We start from the raw sequence: 25,539 nt of genomic DNA, 5'->3' as shown, positions 1-25,539 counted from the left end.
GAATGGTATTGCTGGGTCTTCAGGTAGATCTACTTCCAATTTTCTGAGGAACCTCGAGATTGATTTCCAGAGTTGTTGTAACAGTTTGCAATCCCAGAAGCAATGGAGGAGTGTTCCCCTTTTCCCACATCCTCACCAACATGTGCTGTTGCCTGAGGTTTTTATCTTAGCCATTCTGATTGGTGTAAGGTAGAATCTCAGGTCGTTTTGATTTGTATTGCTCTGATCACTAAGGACTTTGAACACTTCTTTAGGTGTGTCTTAGCCATTCCAGATTCCTCAGTTGTGAATTCTCAGTTTGGTTCGATACCCCATTTTTTGATTGGGTTGTTTGGTTTTTTGGTGATTAACTTCTTGAGTTCTTTATATATTTTGGATATTAGCCCTCTATCAGATATGGGGTTAGTGAAGATTTTTGCCCAATCTGTAGGTTGCCGATTTATCTTTTCGAGTATGTCCTTTGCCTTACAGAAGCTTTCCAGTTTCATGAGGTCCCATTTATCAATTGTTGATCTTAGAGCGTGAGCCATTGAAGTTCTGTTTAGGAAATTTCCCCCTGTGCCAACAAGTTCAAGACTCTTTCCCACTTTCTCTTCTATTAGATTCAGTGTATCTAGTTTTTTGTTGAGGTCCTTGATCCACTTGGAGTTGAGTTTTGTAGAAGATGACAAAAATGGGTTTATTTTCATTCTTCTACATACAGCCAGTTAGACCAGCACCAAGCTGCTTTCTTTTTTCCATTTTATATTTTTGGCATCTTTGTAAAAGATCAAGTGACTGTGTGTGGTTTTATTTCTGGGTCTTCAATTCTATTCCATTGATCAACAAACCAATACCATGCCGTTTTTATCATCATTGCTCTGTAGTAAAGCTTGAGTTCAGGGATGGTGATTCCCCCAGCTGTTCTTTTATTGTTAAGAACTGTTTTCCCTATTTTGGGTTTTTTGCCTTTACAGATGAATTTGAGAATTGCTCTTTTGATATCTTTGAATAATTTTGTTGGGATTTTGATAGGGATTGCATTGAATCTATAGATTGCCTTTGGTAGGATGGCCATTTTTACTATGCTAATCCTGCCAATCCTTCAGTATGAGAGATCTCTCCATTTTCTTTCTTGAGAGACTTGAACTTATTGTCATACAGGTCTTTCACTTGTTTGGTTAGAGTTATCCCAAGACATTTTATACTATTTGTGGCTATTGTGAAGGGAATTGTTTCCCTAATTTCTTTCTCAGCCTGTTTATCCTTTGTATAAAGGAAAGCTACTGATTTAATTTTATATCTGGCCACTTTGCTGAAGTTGTTTATCAGCTGGAAAAGTTCTCTGGTAGAATTTTTGGGGACGCTTATGTATACTATCATATAATCTGCAAATAGTGATACCTTTATTTCTTCTTTACTAATTTGTATCCTCTTGATCTCTTATCCTTTGTAAGGCTGGATTTGTGGTGAGATACTGTGTAAATTTGGTTTCATCATAGAATATCTTGGTTTCTCCATCTATGGCAGTTGAGTTTTATTGAGTATAGTAGCTTGGGCTGGCATTTGTGTTCTCTTAGGGTCTGTATGACATCTGCCCAGGATCTTCTAGCTTTCATAGTCTTTGTTGAGAAATCTGGTGTCATTCTGATAAGTCTGCCTTTATATGTTACCTGACCTTTTTTCCTTACTGCTTTTAATATTCATTTTGTGCATTTAGTATTTTGACTATTATATGATGGAAGGAATTTCTTTTCTGGTCCAGTCTATTTGGAGTTCTATAGGCTTCTTCAGTATTCATGGGATCTCTTTCTATAGGTTAGGGAAGTTTTCTTCTATAATTTTGTTGAAAATATTTACTAGCCCTTCAAGTTGGGAATCTTCACTCTCTTCTTTACCTATTATCCTTAGGTTTGGTCTTATTGTGTCTTGGATCTTCTGGATGTTTTATTAGGAGCTTTTTGCATTTTGCATTTTCTTTCACTGTTGTGTCAATGTTTTCTATAGTATTTTCTGCACCTGATATTCTCTCTTCTATCTCTTGTATTCTGTTGGTGATGTTTGCATCTATAACTCATTTATTTCATAGGTTTTCTATTTCCAGTGTTGTCTCCCTTTGTGATTTCTGTATTGTTTCTATTTCCATTTTTAGATCCTGGATGGTTTTGTTCAATTCCTTCACCTGTTTGGTTGTGTTTTCTTGTAATTCTTTAAGGAATTTTTGTGTTTCTTCTTTAAGGGATTCTACCTGTTTACCTATTCTGTATTCCTTTAAGGGAGTTACTTATGTCCTTCTTAAAGTCCTCTATCATCATCATGAGATGTGATTTTTAAATCAGAGTCTTGCTTTTCCAGTATGTTGGCATATCCAGGGCTCACTGTGGTGGGAGAACTGGGTTCTGATGATGCCAAATAGCCTTGGTTTCTTTTGCTTATGTGCTTGCCCTTGCCTCTTGCCATGTGGTTATCTCTGGTGTTAGCTGGTCTTGTTGTCTCTGACTGTGGCTTGTCCCTCCTGCAAGCCTGTGTGTCAGTACTCCTGGGAGACCAGTTCTCTCCAGGAGGAACTTGGGTATGGAGAGCTGTGTCACAGGGTCAGCTCTAAGATGGAAACAGAAACCAGAAGGATCCTGTCCCTTGCTGTTCCTTGGTTCTTGCAGTCTGATGGCTTTGGGTGCGTCCCTCTTGGGCCAGGAATTTGAGTAGAAGTGTTGGTCTTACCTGTGCTCACAGGTGTATCTGCACTCCAGGGAGACCAGCTCTCTCCTGAAGGTATTTGGGTATGGAGTGCTATGGCACAGGATTTGCTCCCAGAGCAGACAGAAACCTGGAGGAACCTTTCCTCCTTTTTTAAATTATTAATTTGTATGTATATAGGTGATTTGTCAGCATATGCCTATGCACCACTGTGTTCCTGGTGCCCTTAGAGACCAGAAGGGAATATTGGAGTCTCTTCTATAACTTCTATAACTGGAGTGACAGATAGTTGTAAGCCACTGTGTGGGTGCTGGGAATCCAAACCAGGTGGCTCTAAAATAGTACCAATGCTCTTAATTGCTGAACCATCCCTCCAAGCTCCTATTTCTACTTCATTTTCCTACCTAACTGCCATGGCTAGAACCAACACGGAGGAACTCAATAAATGAAGCAAAAAGACACTATCTTGTCTTGTTCCTAATCTTAGAGAGAATATGTAATCTTTCACATTTAAATGTGATGTTGCCTGTTTATCTGCAGATGCCCTGTATCAAGCTGAACAAGTTCTCTTCCAATCCAATTGGCTAGCAGGTGGTGCATGCCTTTAATTCTAACACTTGGGAGACAGAGGCAGGCTGATCTCTATGAGTTCAATGCCAGCCTGATCTGCAAAGTGAGTTTCACTACAGCCAGGGCTACACAGAGAAACACTGTCTCAAAAAACCAACCAGCCAACAAACATCCTAGATTGTTCAATGCTTTTATTATAAAAGGATATAGATTATCCATTTCTGTCCTATTTTACAACTTTATTCTACCAGTATTGTATATTATACTAATTTGATTTAGCATACTTAACTAGTTTTGTAACCCCAGAAAAATAACCTACTTAGTCTTTAGTTGTTCTACATAGTTATAAAAAGGAAAATTGGCTTAAATTTAGTATTTGGGAACCCTATATGGTAGGATAACAAGTTATCATTTTGTTTAAGAGATAATGCCTCAGAAATAAAAGGTTATTATTACTATTTATTTCTATTTTATTTTAATTAGAGTTATCCATATCCACATAGGGATCTTTCTCTATGCAGCACTGGCTGCCCTGGAGCTTTCTATGATCACAGACTGGCCAACAAGAGGGTTCGCTGGGTAAAGATACTTACTGTACAAGCCTGGCAACCTGAGTTTGATCCCTGGACCCTAAATAATGGTAGGGTAACTAGCTACATAGAGCTGTCCTATGACCTCTATGTCCTATGTCCTATGCCATAATATGCCATTGCATGCGTGCCCTGGTCCACACACACACACACACACACACACACACACACACACCATGCACATACATAATAATAAATAACTTGAAAATATCCAGATATGGTGGCACACACATTTTTTTTCTTTTTTCTTTTGTAAATCTGTACACTGTAGCTGTCTTTTCAGACACACCAGAAGAGGGCATCAGATCTTATTACAGATGTTTGTGAGATAGTGTGGTTGCTGGGAATTGAACTCAAGACCTCTGGAAGAACAGTCAGTGCTCTTAACCACTGAGCCATCACTCCAGCCCTGTAGTGCTATACAACTTTAATCCCATCACTTGGTAGGCAGAGGTAAATAGATCTCTGTGGGCTTGAGGCCAACCTAGTCTACACAGTTCCAGACAGCCAGGGCTGCACAGTGAGACTCAAAAATAAAAGCAAAGAAGCAAACAAAGAAGAGGGCTGTACGGATGGCTCTGTGGTTAAGAGCAATAGCTACTCATCCAGAGCGTTCAATTTTAGCACCCACATGGCAATTCACAACCATCTGTTCAGGGGATCTGATACCCTCTTCTAGCTTCTGTGGGGGCACTGCATACAAGTTGTGCACAGACATACATGCAGGCAAAACACTCATATACACATATATAATAAAAAAATAATAAGGGGCTGTAGAAATGGCTCAGTGACAGGCTCGGTTCCTAACATCCACAGGGCAACTCACAACCATCTACAGTTCTAGTTCTAAGGGATCGTACAACTTTTCTCAGCCTCCTTGGGCCCAGCTGCACATGGTGTTCAGGCAAACATGCAGACAAACAAACCATACACATAAAACAAAAATAAAATCTCAAAAAAAAATTAAAAATAAATTAATGTTTTTAAAAGGTGGAAGATCAAGGAAGATTCCTAACATTAACCGCAAGCCTCTACATGCACATACAAACATGTGCACTTACACTCAAGCAAATACATACAATGTATACTTAACACAGACACACATGAAAAGAAAAAGGAAAAAAGATGAAGTTGACAAATGTCTTTTAATGCTGTAGTTTGAGTATATCATTTCTCCAAAACTCATGTTGAGATTTTATTGACATTAATATTGGGATCTAGGTTCTTTAAGAACATGAGTACAGAGCTCTCTTGAATGGATTAATGTCTGTCTACAGCAGTGGTTCTCAACCCTCCTAATGCTTTCAACCCTTTAATACAGTTCCACAAATGTTGACCCCAACCATAAAATTATTTTCATTGCTACTTCATAAGTGTAAGTTTGAAACTTTTATGTAATGTAATGTAATATCTGATATTTCTGAGGGTCTTAGGTGACTCCTGTGAAAAGATGAGTTGACTCTCCAGGGATTGCCAACCATAGCTTGAGAACCACTGGAAGAGATCATGGACTTACCCCTTCCTACACTTTCTTTTTGCCCTTCTCTAATATTATCTTTAAACTTTGTATATCTTTTTATCTTTTCTCTTTTTGTTGCTTTTGAAACAGGGTTTCCTGGGTCACCTGGCTGGAACTTCTATGAATATTAAACTGGTCTCAAACTCACAGAGATCTGCTTGCTTGGCCCCCCAAGTGCTGGAATTAAAGATGTACCCAAAAATTAAAAAACAAAACCAAAGAAAAAATATTTAGAGCCCACCTCCAGCAGGAAGACGGGGCATCAAATGAGGGAGAGGGGGGCCATCCCACAGCCACAACTCTGACCCATAATTGTTCCTGTTTGAAAGAATTACAGAGATGGAAATGGAAAGGAGCCTGAGGAAAAGAAGGTTCAGTGACAGGCCTAAAGTGGGATCCAGCTCAAGGGGAGGTCCCAAGGCCTGACATTACTGAGGCTATGGAGCGCTTACAAAAAGGGACCTAGCATGACCACACTCCGGAAGACCCAAGAAGCAAATGAAAGAGTCAGATGCAGATATTTGCATCCAACCAACGTACCCTGTTGTTTAATTAGGGAAGGTTGAAATAAGCTGAGGAGAAGGGTGATGCTGTAGCAGGACCAGCAGTCTCAATTAACCTGGATCCCCGAGATCTCTCAAACACTGGACCACCAAACAGAGCATCCACCAGCTGATATGAGGCCCCAACACACATACAGTAGAGGATGTCCGGATCTGTGTTCATTCAGAGATGATACACCTAACCCTCAAGAGACTGGAGGCCCCTGGGAGTTTAGAGGTCAGGTGGGGTGGGGAGGGTGGGGCCATCCATTTGGAGACAGGGGCATGGGGAGGAGGTGTGGAATATGGAGCAGTCTGAGGGTGGATGGGGGGAGGGGAATAAAATATGGAGTGTAAAAAGAAATAAATTAATTAGAAAAAAACTCCTTATGCCAGTGCCTGGCAAATACAGAAGTGGATGCTCACAGTCATCTATAAGATGGAACACAGGGTCCTCAATGGAGAAGCTAGAGAAAGCACCCAAGGAGCTAAGGGATCTGCAACCCTATAGGTGGAACAACAATATGAACTACCCAGTACCCCCAGAGCTTGTGTCTCTAGCTGCATATGTAGCAGAAGATGGCCTAGTCAGCTATCACTGGGAAGAGAGGCCCCTTGGTATTGCAAACTTTTTTTTTTTGGTTGGTTGGTTTTTTTTTGAGACAGGGTTTCTCTGTATAACCCTGGCTGTCCTGGAACTCACTTTGTAGAACTGGCTGGCCTCGAACTCAGAAATCCACCTGTGCCTTCCAAGTGCTGGGATTAAAGGCGTGCACCACCATGCCCAGGGGTATTGCAAACTTTATATGCCCCAGTACAGGGGAATGCCAGGGCCAAGAAACGGGAGTGGGTGGGTAGAGGAGCAGGGTGAGGGGAGGGTATAAGGAACTTTTGGGATAGCATTTGAAATGTATATAAAGAAAATATCTAGAAAGAAAGAAAGAAAGAAAGAAAGAAAGAAAGAAAGAAAGAAAGAGAGAGAGAGAGAGAGAGACAGAGAGAGAGAGAGAAAGAAAGAAAGAGGAAAAAAAACCTCCTCAATACAAAAGATAACTAACAGTGGATAAAGGCTTGACATTCTTTTCTTCATTTTATAACTTTTTATTTTGTTTCAGATTTTAACTCTACACACTGACATGTTAGTCATTGAAACCTAGCTTGCCTCATCGGACCTCTTAAAACACTGAAAGCAAAAAGTATTCTACCAATAACTTTTCCAATGTCTAGTTCCCAGAAAGGATCCTGAGCCGGGCCGTGGTGGCGCACGCCTTTAATCCCAGCACAGGAGGCAGAGGCAGGCGGATTTCTGAGTTCGAGGCCAGCCTGGACTACAAAGTGAGTTCCAGGACAGCCAGGGCTACACAGAGAAACCCTGTCTCGAAAAAACAAACAAACAAACAAACAAACAAAAAACCAAAAAACAAAACAAAACAAAAAAACAAAAAAAAAGAAAGGATCCAGAAAGAGCTAAACACTGTCCTAAACCTGCAGTCACCTGGATTCTAGAAATAGCAAAGCCTCTCTGACATATCACCCTATGATTAAAAACAAAAAATGACACTCCACCCCTAAATAGGACTAGAGACAGAATATCCTCTCAGGTGGTAAGAATTTGTCCGAAGCTATTTTACAATACCAGAATTGAGACAATGGTCAGCCAGCCAGACCATAGCATGACTTCATTATACATTCCTCTTGCCCCTTGGTGCCTGTCCCAGTTCTTCCTCTATTTAAACTCATACTATTACACAGATGGCCTGAAATGCTTAATTTATGTCTTCTTCAAATGTCTATTTTGATTAAAACCCTTTCTTGTCTTTTCTCCATGAAAATTCCTTTCTTTGAGGCAAATGGACAATGTAACATGTTAGGACATACCCTGAATCCCATGTCATGTCTTTGACTCTAGTTGTATTAATATGGTGATAAATTAGTAAGAGAAACAAAAACAGGCTGGAGAGATGGCTCAGCAGTTAAGAGCACTCATTTGCTGCTTTCCAGAGGACACAGGTTCAATTCCCAGCACACAGGTGGCAGCTTGGAACTGTCTGTAATTTCAGTCTCAGGGGACCTGATGCCCTCTCCTGACCTCTGAGGTCACCAGGCACACACGCAGTGCACAGACAAACATGCCACCTCAGAAAACTAGAGAACCATTGTAATATGATCAAGAGAAATGTATAAGCAGAGTTCCTGAAATATAGACAGTAAAGCAGAAAGGATTTGGCTAGGCATAGTGGCACATGCCCTCAATCTCAGCAGTCCTTAAGACAGGTAAATATATGTGAGTCTGAGGCCAGCCTGCAATCATAGAAAGCTCCAGGCCAGCCAGTGCTGCGTAGAGAAATCCCTGTCTATGTGGGTGTGGATAACTCAAAATAGAAAGAAAGAAATAAATGGATTTGTTTTTTTTTATTTATTTATTGTTTATTAGATATTTTCTTTATATACATTTCAAGTGCTATCCTGAAAGTTCCCTATACCCTCCCTCCACCCTGCTCCCCTACCCACCCACTCCCGCTTCTTGGCCTTGGCATTCCCCTGTACTAGGGCATATAAAGTTTGCTAGACCAAGGGGCCTCTCTTCCCAGTGACAGCCAACTAGGCCATCTTCTGCTACATGTGCAGCTAGAGATACGAGCTCTGGGGGTATTGGTTAGCTCATATTGTTGTTCCACCTATAGGGTTGCAGACCATTTACACAATGGAGTACTACTCGGCTATTAAAAACAATGGATTTATGAAATTCTTGGACAAATGTATCTGGAGGATATCATCCTTAGTAAGGTAACCTAATCACAAAAGAAGTCACTTGATATGTACTCACTGATATGTGGATATTAGCCCAGAAACATAGAGCACCCAAGATACAATTTGCAAAACACAAGAAAATCAAGAAGAGGGAAGACCAATAGGTGGATACTTCATTCCTCCTTAGAATAGGGAACAAAATACCCATGAAAGGAGTTGCAGAGACAAAGTTTGGAGCTAAGACGAAAGAATGGATTTGTTTTTTAAGAAGAAATAAAAACTAAGACTTAGCTGGGCGTGGTGGCGCATGCCTTTAATCCCAGCATGCAGGAGGCAGAGGCAGGAGGATTTCTGAGTTTGAGGCCAGCCTGGTCTACAAAATGAGTTCCAGAACAGCCAGGGCTACACAGAGGAAACCCTGTCTCAAAAAAACAAAAAACAAAACAAAAACAAAAACAAAAAACAACAACAACAAAAAAAAACCAACAACAACAACAAAAACTAAGACTTATAAAAACTTTTAGGAAATATGTTATTTTTAGTTCAGATTAGGCAAATAAAATTCCTCAACTTATGTTCTGCTTCAGGAAACAGAATTAAATTCTTTGAATCAATTTTCTAAGAGGTTTTTTTTCTCAATATAAACAAAAACACAAAAGAGAAACAGTTGTAAAAAAATTAAAGACTTTAATACATGTCATATTTTATCCAAAAAGTGAAGGAGGAGAAGGAATGGGGGGAGGAGGAGAAGGAATGGGGGGAGGAGGAGAGGGAAGGGGGGAGAGGAAGAGAGGGAAAGGGGGAGAGGAAGAGAGGGGAGAGAGAGGCGAGGGAGCAGGAGGAAAGAAGAGGGAGAGGGGAAGAGAGGAGGAAAGAGGAGGGGGAAGAAGGAGGAGGAGGGGAAAGAAGAGGAGAAGGAGGAGATGAGAAAGCATACCTCTTTGAAGAATCTACTGAAGATGGCTAGTCCAAATTCTCTTTGTTCCTCTTCAATGGTAACTTCGTACTCTGCCTGGTTGGAGAGATTAGGAAAAAGACGAAGTTTAGTTATGCTATGTACAACAGTGTTTCATAATGCTTTAAATTATCTGACCTATAAACTCATATACACTCAGAACCAGAGAGCAGTTCTATGGATTAAATTTAAATAGTTCTCCGAGAATGTAAGAACAATACTGGGGTAAAAATGTCAATGAGGGTAGGTGAGTTAATCTCCATTGTCAATTTGACTGGATTTAGACCCACCATGGAAATATATCTCTAGATGTTTCTATGAAGGTGTTCTCAGAAAGGATAAACCAAGTAAGAAAGACCTATGCTAAACATGGATGGTACCATCCCACAAGCTGGAATCCCTGGCTGCATAAAAACAAGGAGAGGGGCTGGCAAGATGGCTCAGCGGGTAAGAGCACTGACTGCTCTTTGGAAGGTCCTGAGTTCAAATCCCAGCAACCACATGGTAGCTCACAACCACCTGTAATAAGATCTGATGCCCTCTTCTGGTGCGTCTGAAGTCAGCTACAGTGTCCTTATGTATAATAATAAATAAATCTTTAGGCCAGAGCGAGCAGGGCCAAGCAGAGTGAGCAGAGGTCCTTAAAAAAAAAAAAAAACCAACAACTTCAATTCCCAACAACCACATGAAGGCTCACAACCATCTCTACAGCTACAGTGTACTTATATAAATAAATATATAAATCTTAAAAAGAGAAAAAAAAGGAGAAAGCAGGGCTAAAGAAATGGTTCAGCAATTAAGCACATTTGCTCTTCTTTCTGAGGACCCAGGTTCAGTTTTCAGAACCCACATGGTAGCTAAAAATAACCTGTAACTCCAGTTCCAGAGGAACCATCTTCTGGCCACCAAGGGCATCAGACACACATATGGCATACATCCACATAAACATGCAGGTATTCACATTTAAAATAAAATAGTTTTTAAAGGTGAAAGCCAGGTGAAGAGCAGTACTCATCTCTTGCTGCTTTTTCATATTAAAAAATTACTTGGGCTGGTGAGATGGCTCAGTGGGTAAGAGCACCCGACTGCTCTTCCAAAGGTCCCGAGTTCAAATCCCAGCAACTACATGGTGGCTCACAACCATCCGTAACGAGATCTGACGCCCTCTTCTGGAGTGTCTGAAGACAGCTACAGTGTACTTACATATAATAAATTAAAAAAAAATTACTCACCAGGAGCCAGGAAGGTTGTGCATGTCTGTAACCACTGCAATCAGGAGCTGGTGGCAGAAGGACTGCTACAAGTTCAAGGCCAGGCAAGGCTACATTGTGAGAGCCCTGGCCTATAAAGTGAGGTCCAGGCTAGTGTGGGTTACAAAGTGAGACCCTATCTCAAAAATCAAAGGAGAGGAGAGGAGGAGGGAAATATAACATCAAGACAACTACCAACTCTGTCAGGCCCAGATTTTAATATTCAAAAGTATAAAATTGCACAGCACAGTCCTGAGATGAATCACTCACCACTGCATCCAAGAATTCAATGCACCTTTTTAGATCTGGTTTTGTATCACAGAATTGTCTAAAAAGAAGTCTTCCAATTGGCTGTTTGTCGCAAAGACTGCTAAAATCCTTTTCTGGGTAAAAGGGAAAAACAAACATAGGAGTTACTACCCACTAAATGTTGTTCTGAATCTACATTGTTTTCACTTAATAAAATGAAAGTGAAAAATAGTATTTGTATTATTATTTTTAAACTACTGTTCTGTTTACTAGTTTAAATTGCGTTATCACACATTTAAAAAACACAAGCAGGGGCTGGGAGAGATGTGAGTTGGTAAAGTGCTTACTACACAAGCATGAGGATATGATTTTATATACCCAGCACCCACATAATAACCTGGGCATGATGGGTTAATCCCAGGTTAAAACAGACAGATTCCAGGGGTTCACTGGCCAGATAGTCTAACTGAAGTGTCAAGCTCCAAACTCAGTGTCTTAGCAGGGTTTCTATTCCTGCACAAACATCATGACAAAGAAGCAGTTGGGGAGGAAAGCGTTTATTCAGCTTACACTTCCATACTGCTGTTCATCACCAAAGAAGTCAGGACTGGAACTCAAGGAAGGCAGGGAGCAGGAGCTGATGCAGAGGCCATGGAGGGATGTTCTTTACTGGCTTGCCTCCCCTGGCTTGCTCAGCCTGCTCTCTTATAGAACCAAGACTACCAGCCCAGAGATGGCACCACCCACAAGGGGCCTTTCCCCCTTGACCACTAATTGAGAAAATGCCTTACAGCTGGATCTCATGGAAGCGTTTCTTCAACTGAAACTCCTTTCTCTGTGATAATTCCAGCTGTGTCAAGTTGACACAAAACTAGCCAGTACACTCAGTGAGAGACTGTCTCAAAAAACCTAAAATGGAGATTGATCAAGGAAGATACCTAATATTGCTGTCTAGCTTCCACATGCACATATACAAATATGTAAAGACACATGCACACACAAATATACATACATACATACATACAAATATACATACATACATACATACAAATATACATACATACATACATACATACATACAAATATACATACATACATACATACAACAAACAAAACAGGCAGAACTGACTGCAGTGGCACATGCGTATAATCTCCCCATTCTGGAGGTTGAGGCAGGAGGACTACACAGTCAAGGCCAGCCTGGGTTACATAATGAGATCCTCTCCCAAAATAAAAAAACAAGCAAACAACCAATCGACCAACCAACAGGCAGAGCCAAAGACACTTAGAACGTGTAAGGCTTTGTAAAACTTAACTGGAAATAAGAGTATTCTTCTCCAAAATGAAATATATAGGAGATAGATAAGCCCTATGGGAGACCATCCTCAAGGAATGCAGGAGCATAAAAGGAACTTTCTACTACTGCACCTACCCTAGTTTCTAGACTAAACTGCTTATGCAGCAATGTACTAAATAAGAATTTTAAAAAAAAACCCTCTCCATCCTGATTCTTGATACTTTTTATACTTGCAAACAAAATTTAAAATAATTATGATTATTTGTGTTTGTTCTTCTTTATAATTTGTGATTTTAAACTTTCCCTTTTATAGTTATTTGCTTGTTTTTTCTTTTCCACAGAAAATATCTTATCTCAGCCTCTCCTTACCTTAGTGATATTGTTCTGAATAAAGCTCTGATGTTCCAGCTTTGTGTCAAGAAAAATATAAAACAAAAACATTATTGCCACAGACCCTCTGGGTCCCTGAATCTGTGTAGAACGGGATCTCTTAAGCAGATGAGCAGAGTCGGATGGAGTGACAGACAGACAAACACGCAAGAGTGGTGTTGGATCTGAATGTAATTTTCCAGTCGAGCCTCAGACTTTTTATAATACAGAGTAAATTGCAAATCATAACAGAATAAGGCACATTGAATTTTTCCAGGTGCAAAAGGAGTAACTTCAAAAGGAACCAGATAAATGTTTAACACTAGAGATTAGCACAGATGCAAGGGGAGTGACTTCAAAGGGAATTTGTAGGGACCAGATAAATGTTTACATTAGAGATTAGCACCTTCTGCCAGGAAAGAGTTTTACACTTAGTGTTAATAGCACCAGGGTTGTAAACTCTTGGCACGCCTCAAGAATAATGTAGTGTCACTGACCCCAAAATTCTCTAGGCCTTGTTAAATTATCTTGTCTGAAGGATCCTCATTTATCAGTATAGTATATTAATTTACTCTTGGCATGGAATGTAGTCTGTAATATGAATTTCTATCTCAGTGAGAATTCCAGACTCTTTCTGCAGACAACTGAATTAATGGCTAGTGCTTTATTGTTTTATGGTAGTGCTTAATTAGTTACTGAATAGGTTAAACTCCTTGCTGCTAACTGGAATCTAAGAATACTGGGAAAAGGCTTTAGCTATGTTAGAATACAATCTTAAAAGGCATTACAATAAGGTAATACTATATAGAGTGCACGTGGATCCATACACTAGACTAATGTGGATTTGGAAAATTAATTTTATGGGTTAGGAGAATAGCCAAAGATCCAGGAGTAAGTTTCCTTGAAACTCTTTCCTCATGAGAAAGCTTTCAGACTTTCATCTGTCAAGCTGACTCCACTGGAGTCCCATGGCACATTATGTCTAGAACAAGTCAACCTTCAGCAAGAAAGCCATGTTCAGCAGCAGCAGAAGGCAAATAAGAATAAAGTCTAATAAAATATAACAGTGAAACTCATTACTTTGTTTTAGTTTTGTTTGTTTTGTTATGAGACAAGGTCTCACTATGCAGTCCTGGTTGACCTGTAACTTCCTAGTAGCCCAGGCTGCCTTCAAACTGACAGAGATACACCTGCCTCTGCCTCTGTATTGCCTACTGTACTGGCCCATTACTTTGTACACTAATTAAAAACAAAGGACTAGAGGGAGAGAGGGGGAAGGAAGGGAATGGAATGCAGGGAAGGGAAGAGGAGGGATGGGTGGGGAACAGGAGCAAGGCCAGCTGCTCTCCTAGCAGTAGCTATGCTGGTTGTTTTTTGTCAACAGGATACAAATCTTCCTAGACATATCTAGAAACAGGGAATTTTTTTCTTTCAGATTTATTTTATGTTTACGAATGTCTGGAAGTCAGAAGAGGGCACAGAATCCCCTGAAACTGGACTTACAGATCAAAGTTTGTGAGTCAGGCTGGAGAGATGGCTCAGAGGTTAAGAGTACTCACTGGCTGCTCTTCCAGAGGTCCTGAGTTCAATTCCCAGCAACCACATGGTGGCTCACAACCATCTGTAATGGGATCCAATGCCCTCTTCTGGTGTCTAAAGACAGCAACAGTGTACTCATATAAATGGAATAAATCTTTAAAGAAAAAAAGTTTGTGAGCCACGGTGTGGGTTCTGGGAATTGAATCCAGGTCCTCTGTAAAAGCAACCAGTGTTCTTAACTACTGAGTCATCATCTCTCCAGTCCCAGGAAGAGAGAATCTTAATTGAAAAAATATCTCATAAAATTGGTCCATGGATAAATCTGTAGACCATTTCATGATGAATGATTGATATGGGTGGTCCCACCTCTGGGCAGCTGGTCCTGGGGTGTAAGTGAAAGCAAACAGAGCCATAAGCAAGCCAGTCAATAGTTTTCCTCCATGACCTTTCCTTTAGTTTTTACCTTCAGGTTCCTATCCTGAGTTCCTGCTCTGCCTTAGCTGGTTTCCCAAAAGTAACTCTAAAGCTGAAGAATTAAGGTAAGTGAACAAACCATACAAATCCCTCCAGTAAAAAGTTTATTAACATCAAGTAATTCTGGAAGTCTAAGCCATTCCTGTTTTAGATCATTGGGTTTAAACATGGAAATATCTAGGCAAGGGAGCTAGGGATCAGGTTCAATAGGCAGAGTGCTTATATAGCGTGCACAATGCCCTTAGGTTCTATCTCTATCATCATATACACTGTATACGGCAGTACATGACCATAATTTTAGCACTTGAGACGTAAAAGCAAGATCAGAAGTACAAGATCATCCTTGTCTACACAGCAAATTCAAGCCAGCCTGGCCTACATAAACACATGCCTTAAAAATAATTATCTAAATAAAACACTGAATTGTGAACATTTACTCCTTTCTTTTTACAAGTCACCATTTAACTCTCCAAACATTTAACTCTCCAAAGTCAGTTCAAGAGGAACTCTGTCCCCACCTACAGGAGAAGAACTGAAAGGTACCCTGAAATGTCCACACGCACGCACGCACACTCTCTGAACAAGAAGTTCATTGCTGAGACTCAACACTACCTTTTCCTCTCCACTCTCCTTATTTTCCTGACACTGTCTGTGGTTGGTTTTAACAAAGAGGCCAAAATCATCTTTAGAAGCATTCTTCTGACAGTTATTGCTCAGCCTGAGTTCTGGCTGAGTCTGTTCCTGTTGTGGTTGTTTCTCAGCCCCTTAAGAGAATCCCTCTGCGATGTAGAGAACAAGAACTCTCAGTCTTTACTCCTCAATGGGGTCAACAATGAAAAGGCTTGTCTTTGACCTATATTCTCTTGAAGTATTTGGAGGGTACTACCTCATACAGATTGCATTCTCAATCCAGAGCACTTTCACCATTTCACAGTTCACATTTTCCCCTAGGAGGACACCATGTGTTTCCCCAGCATTTCCTTCAACACATGATTCCTCTTAGTAACCTAACACAGGCTGAGCCCTATCCAGGGTAGTGAGTGCAAAGATTGTCACTTTCTCCTCCTAAGTTATTTGGACAGCAGTCTCAGAAGGCAGGAAATGTTTGAAAGTGGGCAGCCTTAGATCTCTGGCTTTCAAGTGTCATGAAGCAGACAAACCAAAAGAACAGAAATGGAACTAGGTGTGGTCACGGTGTCTACTTTACATCAGCTTAGGTACTTGGACTTAGGTCCAATCCATTTCCAGCCTAGTGGATAGTTCACAACTGCTTGTAACTTCAGCTCCAGGAGATCCAACACCCTCTTCTGGCCTCAACATGAACTGCACTCTTGGGCACAAAGCCATACACAGACATATTTTTTAGATTCATTTGTTTTTAATTAAGGTGTATGGGTACTTTGCCTGCACATATATCTGTGCACATGTGCACAGAGCCTGAGAAGGCCAGAAGAACATGTCTGGATCCGGAGCTGCAGACAGTTGTGAGCATTCATGTCAATGCTGGGAACCAAACCTGGGTCCTCTGCAAGAGCATCCAGTGCTCTTCACCACTAAACCAATCCTGTAGCCTCAATATATACTAGTTTTTATTAATGAAAAAGTCAGCAATCATCTTTCATAACTGCACTCTAGAGTCTCCATTACACACAAAAGACTAATGAAATTATATGAAAATTTTATCAGAAAACTTCTGAAGGAAATATAGAACTGGAGTAGTAGTACCATCTAAGTAATGATGCAATGTCAGACACCCTCCAGATATAAGGAAGCACTACTTACTCACCGATGGACCATCTTAATTCAGTGCACATGCTGACTGGGGGAAACTTCAGGAGCTCTCTCCATTTTTTACTACGACCAGTCTGTTTGTTAAATCCTGTAAAATTTGAAAAAATAAGGATTTAGATTTCAAATTGTGTTTTGGTTTTGCTTTTGAGACAAAATCTCACTATGTAATCCAGATATGCCTTGAATTCTGGATCCTTCTTCATTAACTTCATGTTAGGGTCAGTCATACAGCTATATCATTATACCTAGCCAAAAAAAAGGAAGGTGGGGGAAATGTTTCTTTTCTTTTTCTTTTTCTTTTTCTTTTTTCTTTTCTTTTTTCTTTTCTTTTCTTTTCTTTTTTTTTTTTTTTTGAGACAGTGTTTCTCTGTATAGCTCTGGCTGTCCTGGAACTCATTCTGTAGACCAGGCTGGCCTTGAACTCAGAAATTAGCCTGCCTCTGCCTCCCAAGTGCTGGGATTAAAGGCATGCGCCACCACCGCCCAGCGGAATTGTTTCTTTACTAAATTATTATCAATATGATATTTACATTTTATAATAAAATTATCCTATTGTTAATACTACTTTGGGTACATAAGATAAATATAAGTTTATAATAATTTGTCTCAGAACTATACAAAAAAAAATCAATAAAACCACAGGAGCTGGTTCTTTGATAAAATCAACAAGATAGATAAACCCTTAGCCAGACTAACCAGAGAGCACAGAGACAGTATCCAAATTAATAAAATCAGAAATAAAAAAGGAGACATAACAACAAAATATGTCTTAAAATAATTATTTTGTTTGTAAAATATTAACAGTTGAAAATATCAAGATCATGTTCTACAAACATCATGGAAATATTATTGATAATTTTTCTCACTGAGCTTAAAATTAGCATTTTCTTAATGGTTAACTTCAAAGAGTTTTTGCTATTTTGAAGTTTTAAAAATATACTTACTGATAAAATAATTTCTCTCCTAGAAACATTGATAATCTTTTTTTTTAATTAGGTATTTTCCTCATTTACATTTCCAATGCTATCCCAAAAGTCCCCCATACCCTCCCACCCACCCACCTCCACTTTTTGGCCCTGGCATTCCCCTGTACTGGGGCATATAAAGTTTGCAAGTCCAATGGGCCTCTCTTTCCAGTGATGGCTGACTAGGCCATCTTTTGATACATATGCAGCTAGAGTCAAGAGCTCCGGGGTTCTGGTTAGTTCATAGTGTTGTTCCACCTATAGGGTTGCAGTTTCTTTTAGCTCCTTGGGTACTTTCTCTAGCTCCTCCATTGGGGGCCCTGTGATCCATCCAATAGCTGACTGTGAGCATCCACTTCTGTGTTTGCTAGGCCCTGGCATAGTCTCACAAGAGACAGCTATATCTGGGTCCTTTCAGCAAAATCTTGCTAGTGTATGCATTGATAATCTTTTTTACTGATAATCTTTTTTATATAAATTGATTGTTAGACAATGTACACAGACATAGAATGCATTTTAAATACTCTATGTCAGGTGGTATTATATAAGGGCTTTTGAATTTATTTCTTAATGATTCATTTTTAATATTTTGTGCTCTTTTACTATGCTTAACTCCCAAAGAATATTTTGTATGTTTTGAAACAATTTAGTATTCAACATTAGATATGGGATCCTCAGTTTTGAATAGTATTAAATATTCATTAATGATATTTTTAGGGTATAAAAGGATATGAATATAAAAATTGAACAAATTTTTATGCATTATTTGATTCTCAAAATACTCAATATTATATGTTTGATGTACAAAATGCATTTAAATAATAAAAAAAATTTAAGAAAAAAATAAATGAAAATTGATACAAGTTCTAGGTTGTTCTATGTATTCAGGAATATTTATGCATATGCATATATGTGTATAACAACAATTAATAAAAAGTGGTCATGGATTTGAAAAAAATTCTCAAATAGATATGAGCTTAGTGAAGTATAAAATTCCACAGTCTCCATTTCCATATTTGTAAACTAGATCCAACATGACACAGTATACCCTGCTACTTATAAACATTGGTTCAGCATTATTAAAATTATTAAAATACATTTATATACCTACCATGTTTCAAACACTTTAAAAGCACTGGGAATGCAATGGCCAATTAAAAAACAAAACAAAATAATGAGCTGGGGGAAAGAGAGGTCAGCAGTTAAAGATGCATACTTCTCATGTAGAGGACCTAAACTTTACTTCCAGCACCAACATTGGTAGCTCACACCTGTAACTTCAACTCCAGGAGATCCATTATCTTCTGGCCTCTACAGACACCACACACAAACACACATACACACACACGCACACACACACACACTCACACAGACACTCACACAAAGGCAAGGGGAAGTAGGGATATACACACAATATTTTTTTAATCTCTTAAGAAAGTAGAGTCTGGGGTGGAAGTAGAATTCAGTGGTGAGAGCACACACGTGTGGATGCCCGTGTTTCATCTCCAACGACAAAAATAAAGCCCACCCTCTATATTCTTTTTAAATTTTTTTAAAATTTTATTGTATATGTATCATTTTTTGCCTGCATTTATGTAAGTGCACCATGTGCATGCCTGGAATCCATGGAGGTCAGAAGAGGGTGTCAGATCTTCTGGAACTGGAATTATGGAAGGTTATGAGCCTTCCATCATTCCATAAAACTGGATGCTAGGAACCAAATCTATGTTCTCTTGCAAGAGAAACAAAAGTTCTTAACTGCTGAGCTATCTTTTCAGCACCCCCACTCCCATATCCTAAGCAAGGGAGAGAATATTATAAGCCACACAATAGAAGTAATTAGATAATATTATGGTTAACAGTATGAAATAAAATTGAAGGGAAATGGTGGCAGATGCCATTGTGACTAGGTAGTATTTAAGGAAACCTCCCTATAAGGAGGATCACATGCACACAGACTTGAAGAACATGGGGTAAGAACCCCTAGAAGACTGGGGAAGAGGGCTATGCTGGTTAGTGTTTGACACAAACTGTAGTCATCTGAGAGAAAGGAACTTCAATTTAAAAAATGCCTCCATAAGGTCAACCTGTAGGCAAGCCTGTAGGACATTTTCTTAATTAGTAATTGATGGAGGAGGGCCTACCCATTGTGGGTGGGGCCACCCCTGGTCATGGTGTTTCATCATAGCAATAGTAATCCTAACTAGAACAGAAGTTGATACTAGGATAGTGTGGTATCGCTGTGACGACCTGACCTCACCTGTTTTGGTGAGGATTGGGGAAGGAACTTGGGACTTTGGGCTAGAAATGCCATTGAGTGTTAAAGAGTTCCATGAGCTGTTCTTTTTTTTTTTTTTTTTAAGATTCATTTATTTTATGTATATGAGTACACTGTAGCTGTCTTCAGACACACCAGAAGAAGGCATCAGATCCCATTACAGATGGTTGTGAGCCACCATGTGGTTGCTGGGAATTGAACTCAGGACCTCTGGGAGAGCAATCAGTGTGCTTCACCACTGAGCCATCTCTCCAGCCCCCCACCCCCACCCCCATGAGCTGTTCTACAGGAGCTTGAAAGATAAGAATGTTAAGAGGAGTAAAGACTATGGAGGCCCGGCTTATCAAGTTTTGGAGGGAAATTTATAAAGTAAAGATTCTAGCAGACCATGTGAAGAATCTATGGTGGCTGGGTCAGCTGAAGCTGAAGAATCACTGTAATTAACAAGAGACCCGAATCACTAACGTAAAACCTTTGCTTTGCTGGGACAGTGGATGTTGGTCAGCTGGGGCTAAAGAATCAGCTATAATTAAGAGAACAGTACCACTGAGGTGAGGTCTTATGAGAAGTGTTTCACCAGGGTCAGCACAGACAAGCTGTGTTCCAGAAGTGGCAGCTGAACTTGGTAGTGTAAGGCTCACCTGGGTAGTACTGGTTTTGATGGTGTGGAGTGGCCACAGAGAACGGGTGAGGCTTAGTGTGGCAGGGCTGGAATCCTTGAAGAAGGCCCAAGAGAGGCTATTGGTGGAAGTGCAGCCCAGTTGCAGCAAGAGCCCCCAGCACTTTTGGAGATTCCATGGGATGGCCAGCAAGAACACCAGCAGCAGCAGAGTAGAGCCAGCCAGAACCCCAAAGACAGTCTGCAGAGCACAAGGCCAGAAACTTATCCAAACCCTTTGGAGAAGCCCAGGAAATCATGAGTGGATCCCACACACTACACTTGGAATTGCCTATGCAGTTAAAATTTGGTTTTGCTTTGATTTATTCTGTCATGCCCTGGTTCTTCCCTTTTGAAGTAAAGTATTTAACTTATTTTTTATTTTATAGGAGCCCACAACTGATAGACATTATATTTTAAAAGTCTTTAGAAGTTTAAGAGACTAAATATTTTTTTGTTTGAACTTTTTTTTAACGATTTATTTATTATTATTATTATATCTAAGTACACTGTAGCTGTCTTCAGATGCACCAGAAGAGGGCGTCAAATCTCATTACGGATGGTTGTGAGCCACCATGTGGTTGCTGGGATTTGAACTCAGGACCTTAGGAAGAGCAGTCGGTGCTCTTAACCACTGAGCCATCTCTCCAGCTCCATGTTTGAACTTTTAAAGGTTGTAGGACATTTTAAGTTTGTAAAATGTTTCATATTGTGATATCTTTATTAATGTGAGATCTTGGGAATGAAGAAAAGAAAAATGGTTGCTTAACAGTGATTTTGTTGTGCCAGGCAGTGGCTCAAAAGCCTTTAATCCCAGTACTCAGAAGCAGGTGAAGCTCTGAGTTCAAGGCCAGCCTGATCTACAGAGTAAATTTCAGAATAGCTAAGGCTACATAAAGAAACCCTACCCCGAAGCCCCTCTTTCCTCCCCTCATAAAAGGAAGCAGACTGAGTAGGCCACAAGGAACCAGTACACAGCACTCCTCATGGCTCTGCATCAGATTCTATGTCAGTTTCCTGCCCTGTTTGAGTTCCTCCACTGACTTCTCTCAGTGATAGATTGCCTGGAAGTGTAAACTGAAATAAATCCTTTCCTCTCCAAGTTGCTTTGGTCATAATGTCTCATCTCAGCACTAGTAACCCTAAGTCAGACACAGGCACTCATGATGAAAGCAAAAGGGGGAAAAGAGCTAACCTGCAATGTTTTTAAAGGATCTGTTAAAACTAAAACTTTCCTTAAGTCAGAGAAATTAAATCTTTAATCTCAAACATTGCAAGACAAAATTCTACTGTCACCCAATAGCGTCGTAACATAGCTTTAACTGTCAACTAAGACTCAGAAAACTGGGAGGAAGAAGTCTACATTTCCTTGAGCTCTGGTGAACTGTCTGCAATGCAGTGGCTTGAAAAACTGTGAGATATATCAAATGTAGCTCTGCTCCAACAGACGAGGCTGGTATAGGCCCAAGGGCTTTTAGTCATCTTGTGCTCCTCACATACTCTACTGTAAACCTTGAGACTAGAAGCTCTGAATTCAACAGCCCACTGCCCAGAGCACCTTATGTTAACATGTTAAAAACACTCATTACTTTCCCTCACAAATTCAGCCTTAAAAAATAAATAAACATTTAATAAGCACACTTGCCAGTGTTTTAGCAGCAGCCACATTCCTAATGTCCAAAGGCCCCACCACACAGACTAGAGCCATCATCCAGCATAGATAGCATTGGTCTGACTTTCATAGGTATGCCCAAGGAGGACAAAGTTGCCACTGAGTGTAAGTCCACTGCTTGTTCTGGTGTTCATGGACAGGTAACCTTCTCTGGGATCTCAGGCCTCTGGCTTCCAGAAAGATTGCTACTGTGGAATTTAAATAGGCTTACTCATCTAGCTAGATGCCAAGCCCATGAATAGGGCTCAGCATTCCTTGCCTCCTTTTATAGGGCATGTGTTTCCCACATCTCTGAAATACCTCAATCTATTTCCTAAACAAGTGAGGGAACAAGTTTAGATAGCAGGCTTTGCTTGTCTCTCCCCGCATCCCCGTTTCTCTATGGTGCTGGGGATTTAATCAGAGCCTTACACAGGTTAGTCAAATGTTCTACCTCTGATACACCCAACTTCTAGTTTTTAATTTCTATCCCTGCCACTCAAGCTAAGATCAGTCAGTGAAGGGCTGAGAACCAAGCCCTCGAATTTGTTCTTTGACTTCTCACACGCGCGTGTGCGTGTTACCCATTTGTCTTTGTTTCCCACGGCTGAGATTATAAACACCATGCCCTGGCTTTTTGCATGAATCCTGGTGATTGAACCCAGGTTTTTGTGGGGTTTAAAATTATCTACATCATTATAATAAAACCTAATGCAATATTCCCTGTTCTCAGACACTGTAACCAGATATGAAGGTAGAAAGAAGAGAAAAACCTAAAATTGATTAGATTTTATTTCCATTAAGAAATCCATTCAAGGGGCTGGTGAGATGGCTCAGTGGGTAAGAGCACCCGACTGCTCTTCCGAAGGTCCGGAGTTCAAATCCCAGCAACCACATGGTGGCTCACAACCACTCGTAATGAGATCTGACTCCCTCTTCTGGAGTGTCTGAAGACAGCTACAGTGTACTTACATATAATAAAAATAAATAAATCTTAAAAAAAAAAAAAGAAATCCCTTCAAGGGAATGGAGAGGTGGCTCAGCAGTTAAGAGCACTCACTGCTCTACCGAAGGTCCCGAATTCAAATCCCAGCAACCACATGGTGGCTCACAACCATCCGTAACGAAATCTAATGCCCTCTTTTGGAGTATCTGTGGACAGCTACAGTGTACTTACATATAATAAATAAAAACTTTAAAAAAATACTGTTTTGAATAGAAAAAGTAAGAATGAGTGGGAAGAGAACCAGGTCTTGGTTTTCTCTTAAGGCAGTTAGGAAAGACTCAGAAGTATGCACTTGCTTCTCTTTCAGTAGAACATTCGACTGTTCATGTTGTTTCTCACTCCAAATTCCAATTAGTCCTTGAAGGGGATTTAAAAAAAATATTTATTTTATGTATATGAGTACACTAGGTGTACAGATGGTTGTGAGCCATCATGTGGTTGTTGGAAATTGAACCCCCTCGATCTGGCCAGAAGATTTATTGATTTATTTATTATTCTACGTTAAGTACACTGTAACTGTCTTCAGGCACACCAGAAGAGGGCGTCAGATCTCATTACGGATGGTTGAGCAGTCAGCACTCTTAACCACTGAGCCATCTTGCCAGCCCCTCAAAACAGTATTATTTTGAATAATAGTATTAATTCAAAAATACTGACAGAGTAATGTCTTTTCTTTCATTTGTTTGTTTCTTTGATGATAGCTCTAGTCTCCATAGTTCTACTATAGTAGAACTCATAGTCTACTCCATAGTTCGCAGACTATGGAGCCTAGACTGCCATTGCACAGAGGATCTTCCTGCTTCAAGCCTCCTCTCTCTGCTCCTTGCTCACAGGGGTTTCAAAGCCCTTAGTTTGGTATTCAATTCTGGACACCACTCACTATAAGAAATTTCTGACAATGTTTCTTGTTAGGGCTTCCCATATTGAAAATAGTTATATTGTCCAATTAAGATTCTTCTTCCTGAAAATCACTTGGAACGTAAATGGACTTGTGGGGTTTTTTGTTTGTTTGGTTGGTTGGTTGGTTTTTCGAGACAATGTTTCTCTGTGTCGCCCTGGTTGTCCTGGAACTCACTTTGTAGACCAGGCTGGATTCCAACTCAGAAATCCACCTGCCTCTGCCTCCCGAGTGCTGGGATTAAAGGCGTGTGCCACCATGCGCCACCACTGCCCGGCTAAAATCAATTTTTAAAAGGAACAAAAAGAAAAATCAAAAACATCTGTTACTCACTGGTTTTTCTCAAAGAATATACTTCACATTCTGTGAGGTGAACACACTGAAGCTTCTTAATAGCGTCTACTTCCCATGGAACCTTTGCCTGGGTAATCCTAGAAAGTGTGCAATGCATAACTTTCCATACTCTGTCTTTCAGATTAGCAGCGCTGAGAGTGAGATGGAACTCAATCAGCCCCTTGTGCCTGTTAGGCTAGCGCTACTGTTTCAAAACAACAAAAGTTAGCCCAGGATCACTGACTGACACCCGCTAAGCTGCAGCTCCAATCCAGAATTGGTTCCAGTAGAATCAAAACTCCCTTATTAGACAATAAGGTACCAAGGAATCAGGATTCTCTCCAAGGTTAAAGTTCCTAGGAGGCGCTACCTTCGGGGAGACGGGGAGCCCGGGGTGCACCCACCTAGACGGGCCTTCAGCAACAGATTGTTGGCCACGAAGTTCTCGAGTTCCATGATCGCTGTCCTGCGCCGTCGCTGCCGCGGTTTCCGACGTCGAACTTTTCGGAGTCGAGGCAATGGAGACGGGGAAGGCTGCGGGGAAGGAGATCCTAAACCCGCGGCAGAAGCCTCGGGGCATCCCTTGTCCTTTGAGGAACGCGGCTTCTGGACGGTGGCCCTCCGCGACAGCGACCGTCTCTGTCGCTTCTTCCTCCGCCTCCTCCGGGGTCGCCACAACTGCCAACAGGAGCGCTGCCGTCGTCGCCGTCGCTGTCGCCGTCGCGGTCGCCGCGGAGATGGGACACGGGTAGGCTCGCTACGGGTTCCAGCTCTGTTGCTGTCCCGGCAAGGGGCTTCCGCTATCGGCGCCGGCGCGCGGTAGCTCGAGCTCCTCTCAGCATCATCGCCCAGGCCCAGGGCGCGTAACTCTCTCCTCAGCGCCGGGTCCTGGGCAGCACTCAACCTTCGCCGCGCCCTACCCTACCGAGGAGCTTACAAACTCGAGAGCGGTCTCCAGCGGCGACGGCGACAGCTCCAGCAGCGGCAGCCGCAGCCGCCAGTTAACTCGCAAGACAGCTGGGCCCCGGCTAACGGTTTTCCTCCAGAGGGAGCCCGAGAGCTCCCCTCGGGGCGGCGTCTGAGGATACTGTGGCGGCTCTCGGGACACTACAGATCCCATAAGGCCCAGCGCCAGGAAGTCGAGGAAGTGTGGCCTCCTGGGAGTTGTAGTCTTTAAT

The 25,539-nt window shown here is 40.9% G+C and overlaps 1 protein-coding gene across 12 annotated transcripts in view; it reads right to left on the bottom strand.

The window, feature by feature from the left end:
* Grk4 (G protein-coupled receptor kinase 4) overlaps positions 1-25,520 on the bottom strand; it is a 95,056-nt gene extending 69,536 nt beyond the window's left edge. For 7 of the 12 annotated variants that reach the window (XR_003955582.1, XR_003955585.1, XR_003955584.1 and 4 more), the window contains exons 1-4: positions 24,766-25,520; positions 16,568-16,660; positions 11,124-11,236; positions 9,586-9,660 (exon numbers count right to left, since the gene is read on the bottom strand). Coding sequence is in view for 6 of the 12 variants with exons in the window: in XM_017320670.2 (XP_017176159.1) it covers positions 9,586-9,660; positions 11,124-11,236; positions 16,568-16,660; positions 24,766-24,817 (333 nt within the window). In the remaining 6 variants the exon portion in view is untranslated. Of the gene's footprint in view, positions 1-9,585; positions 9,661-10,835; positions 12,808-16,567; positions 16,661-24,765 lie in introns of those variants that run through there. The other 5 variants (NM_019497.2, NM_001080743.1, XM_030254136.1 and 2 more) reach the window with 4 other exon arrangements.
* Between the last annotated feature and the right edge of the window lie 19 nt (positions 25,521-25,539).

This window comes from Mus musculus, chromosome 5 (assembly GCF_000001635.26).
Source record: "Mus musculus strain C57BL/6J chromosome 5, GRCm38.p6 C57BL/6J".
Classification (NCBI taxonomy): Eukaryota; Metazoa; Chordata; class Mammalia; order Rodentia; family Muridae; genus Mus; species Mus musculus.
This window is presented reverse-complemented; position numbering and strand designations above follow the sequence as displayed.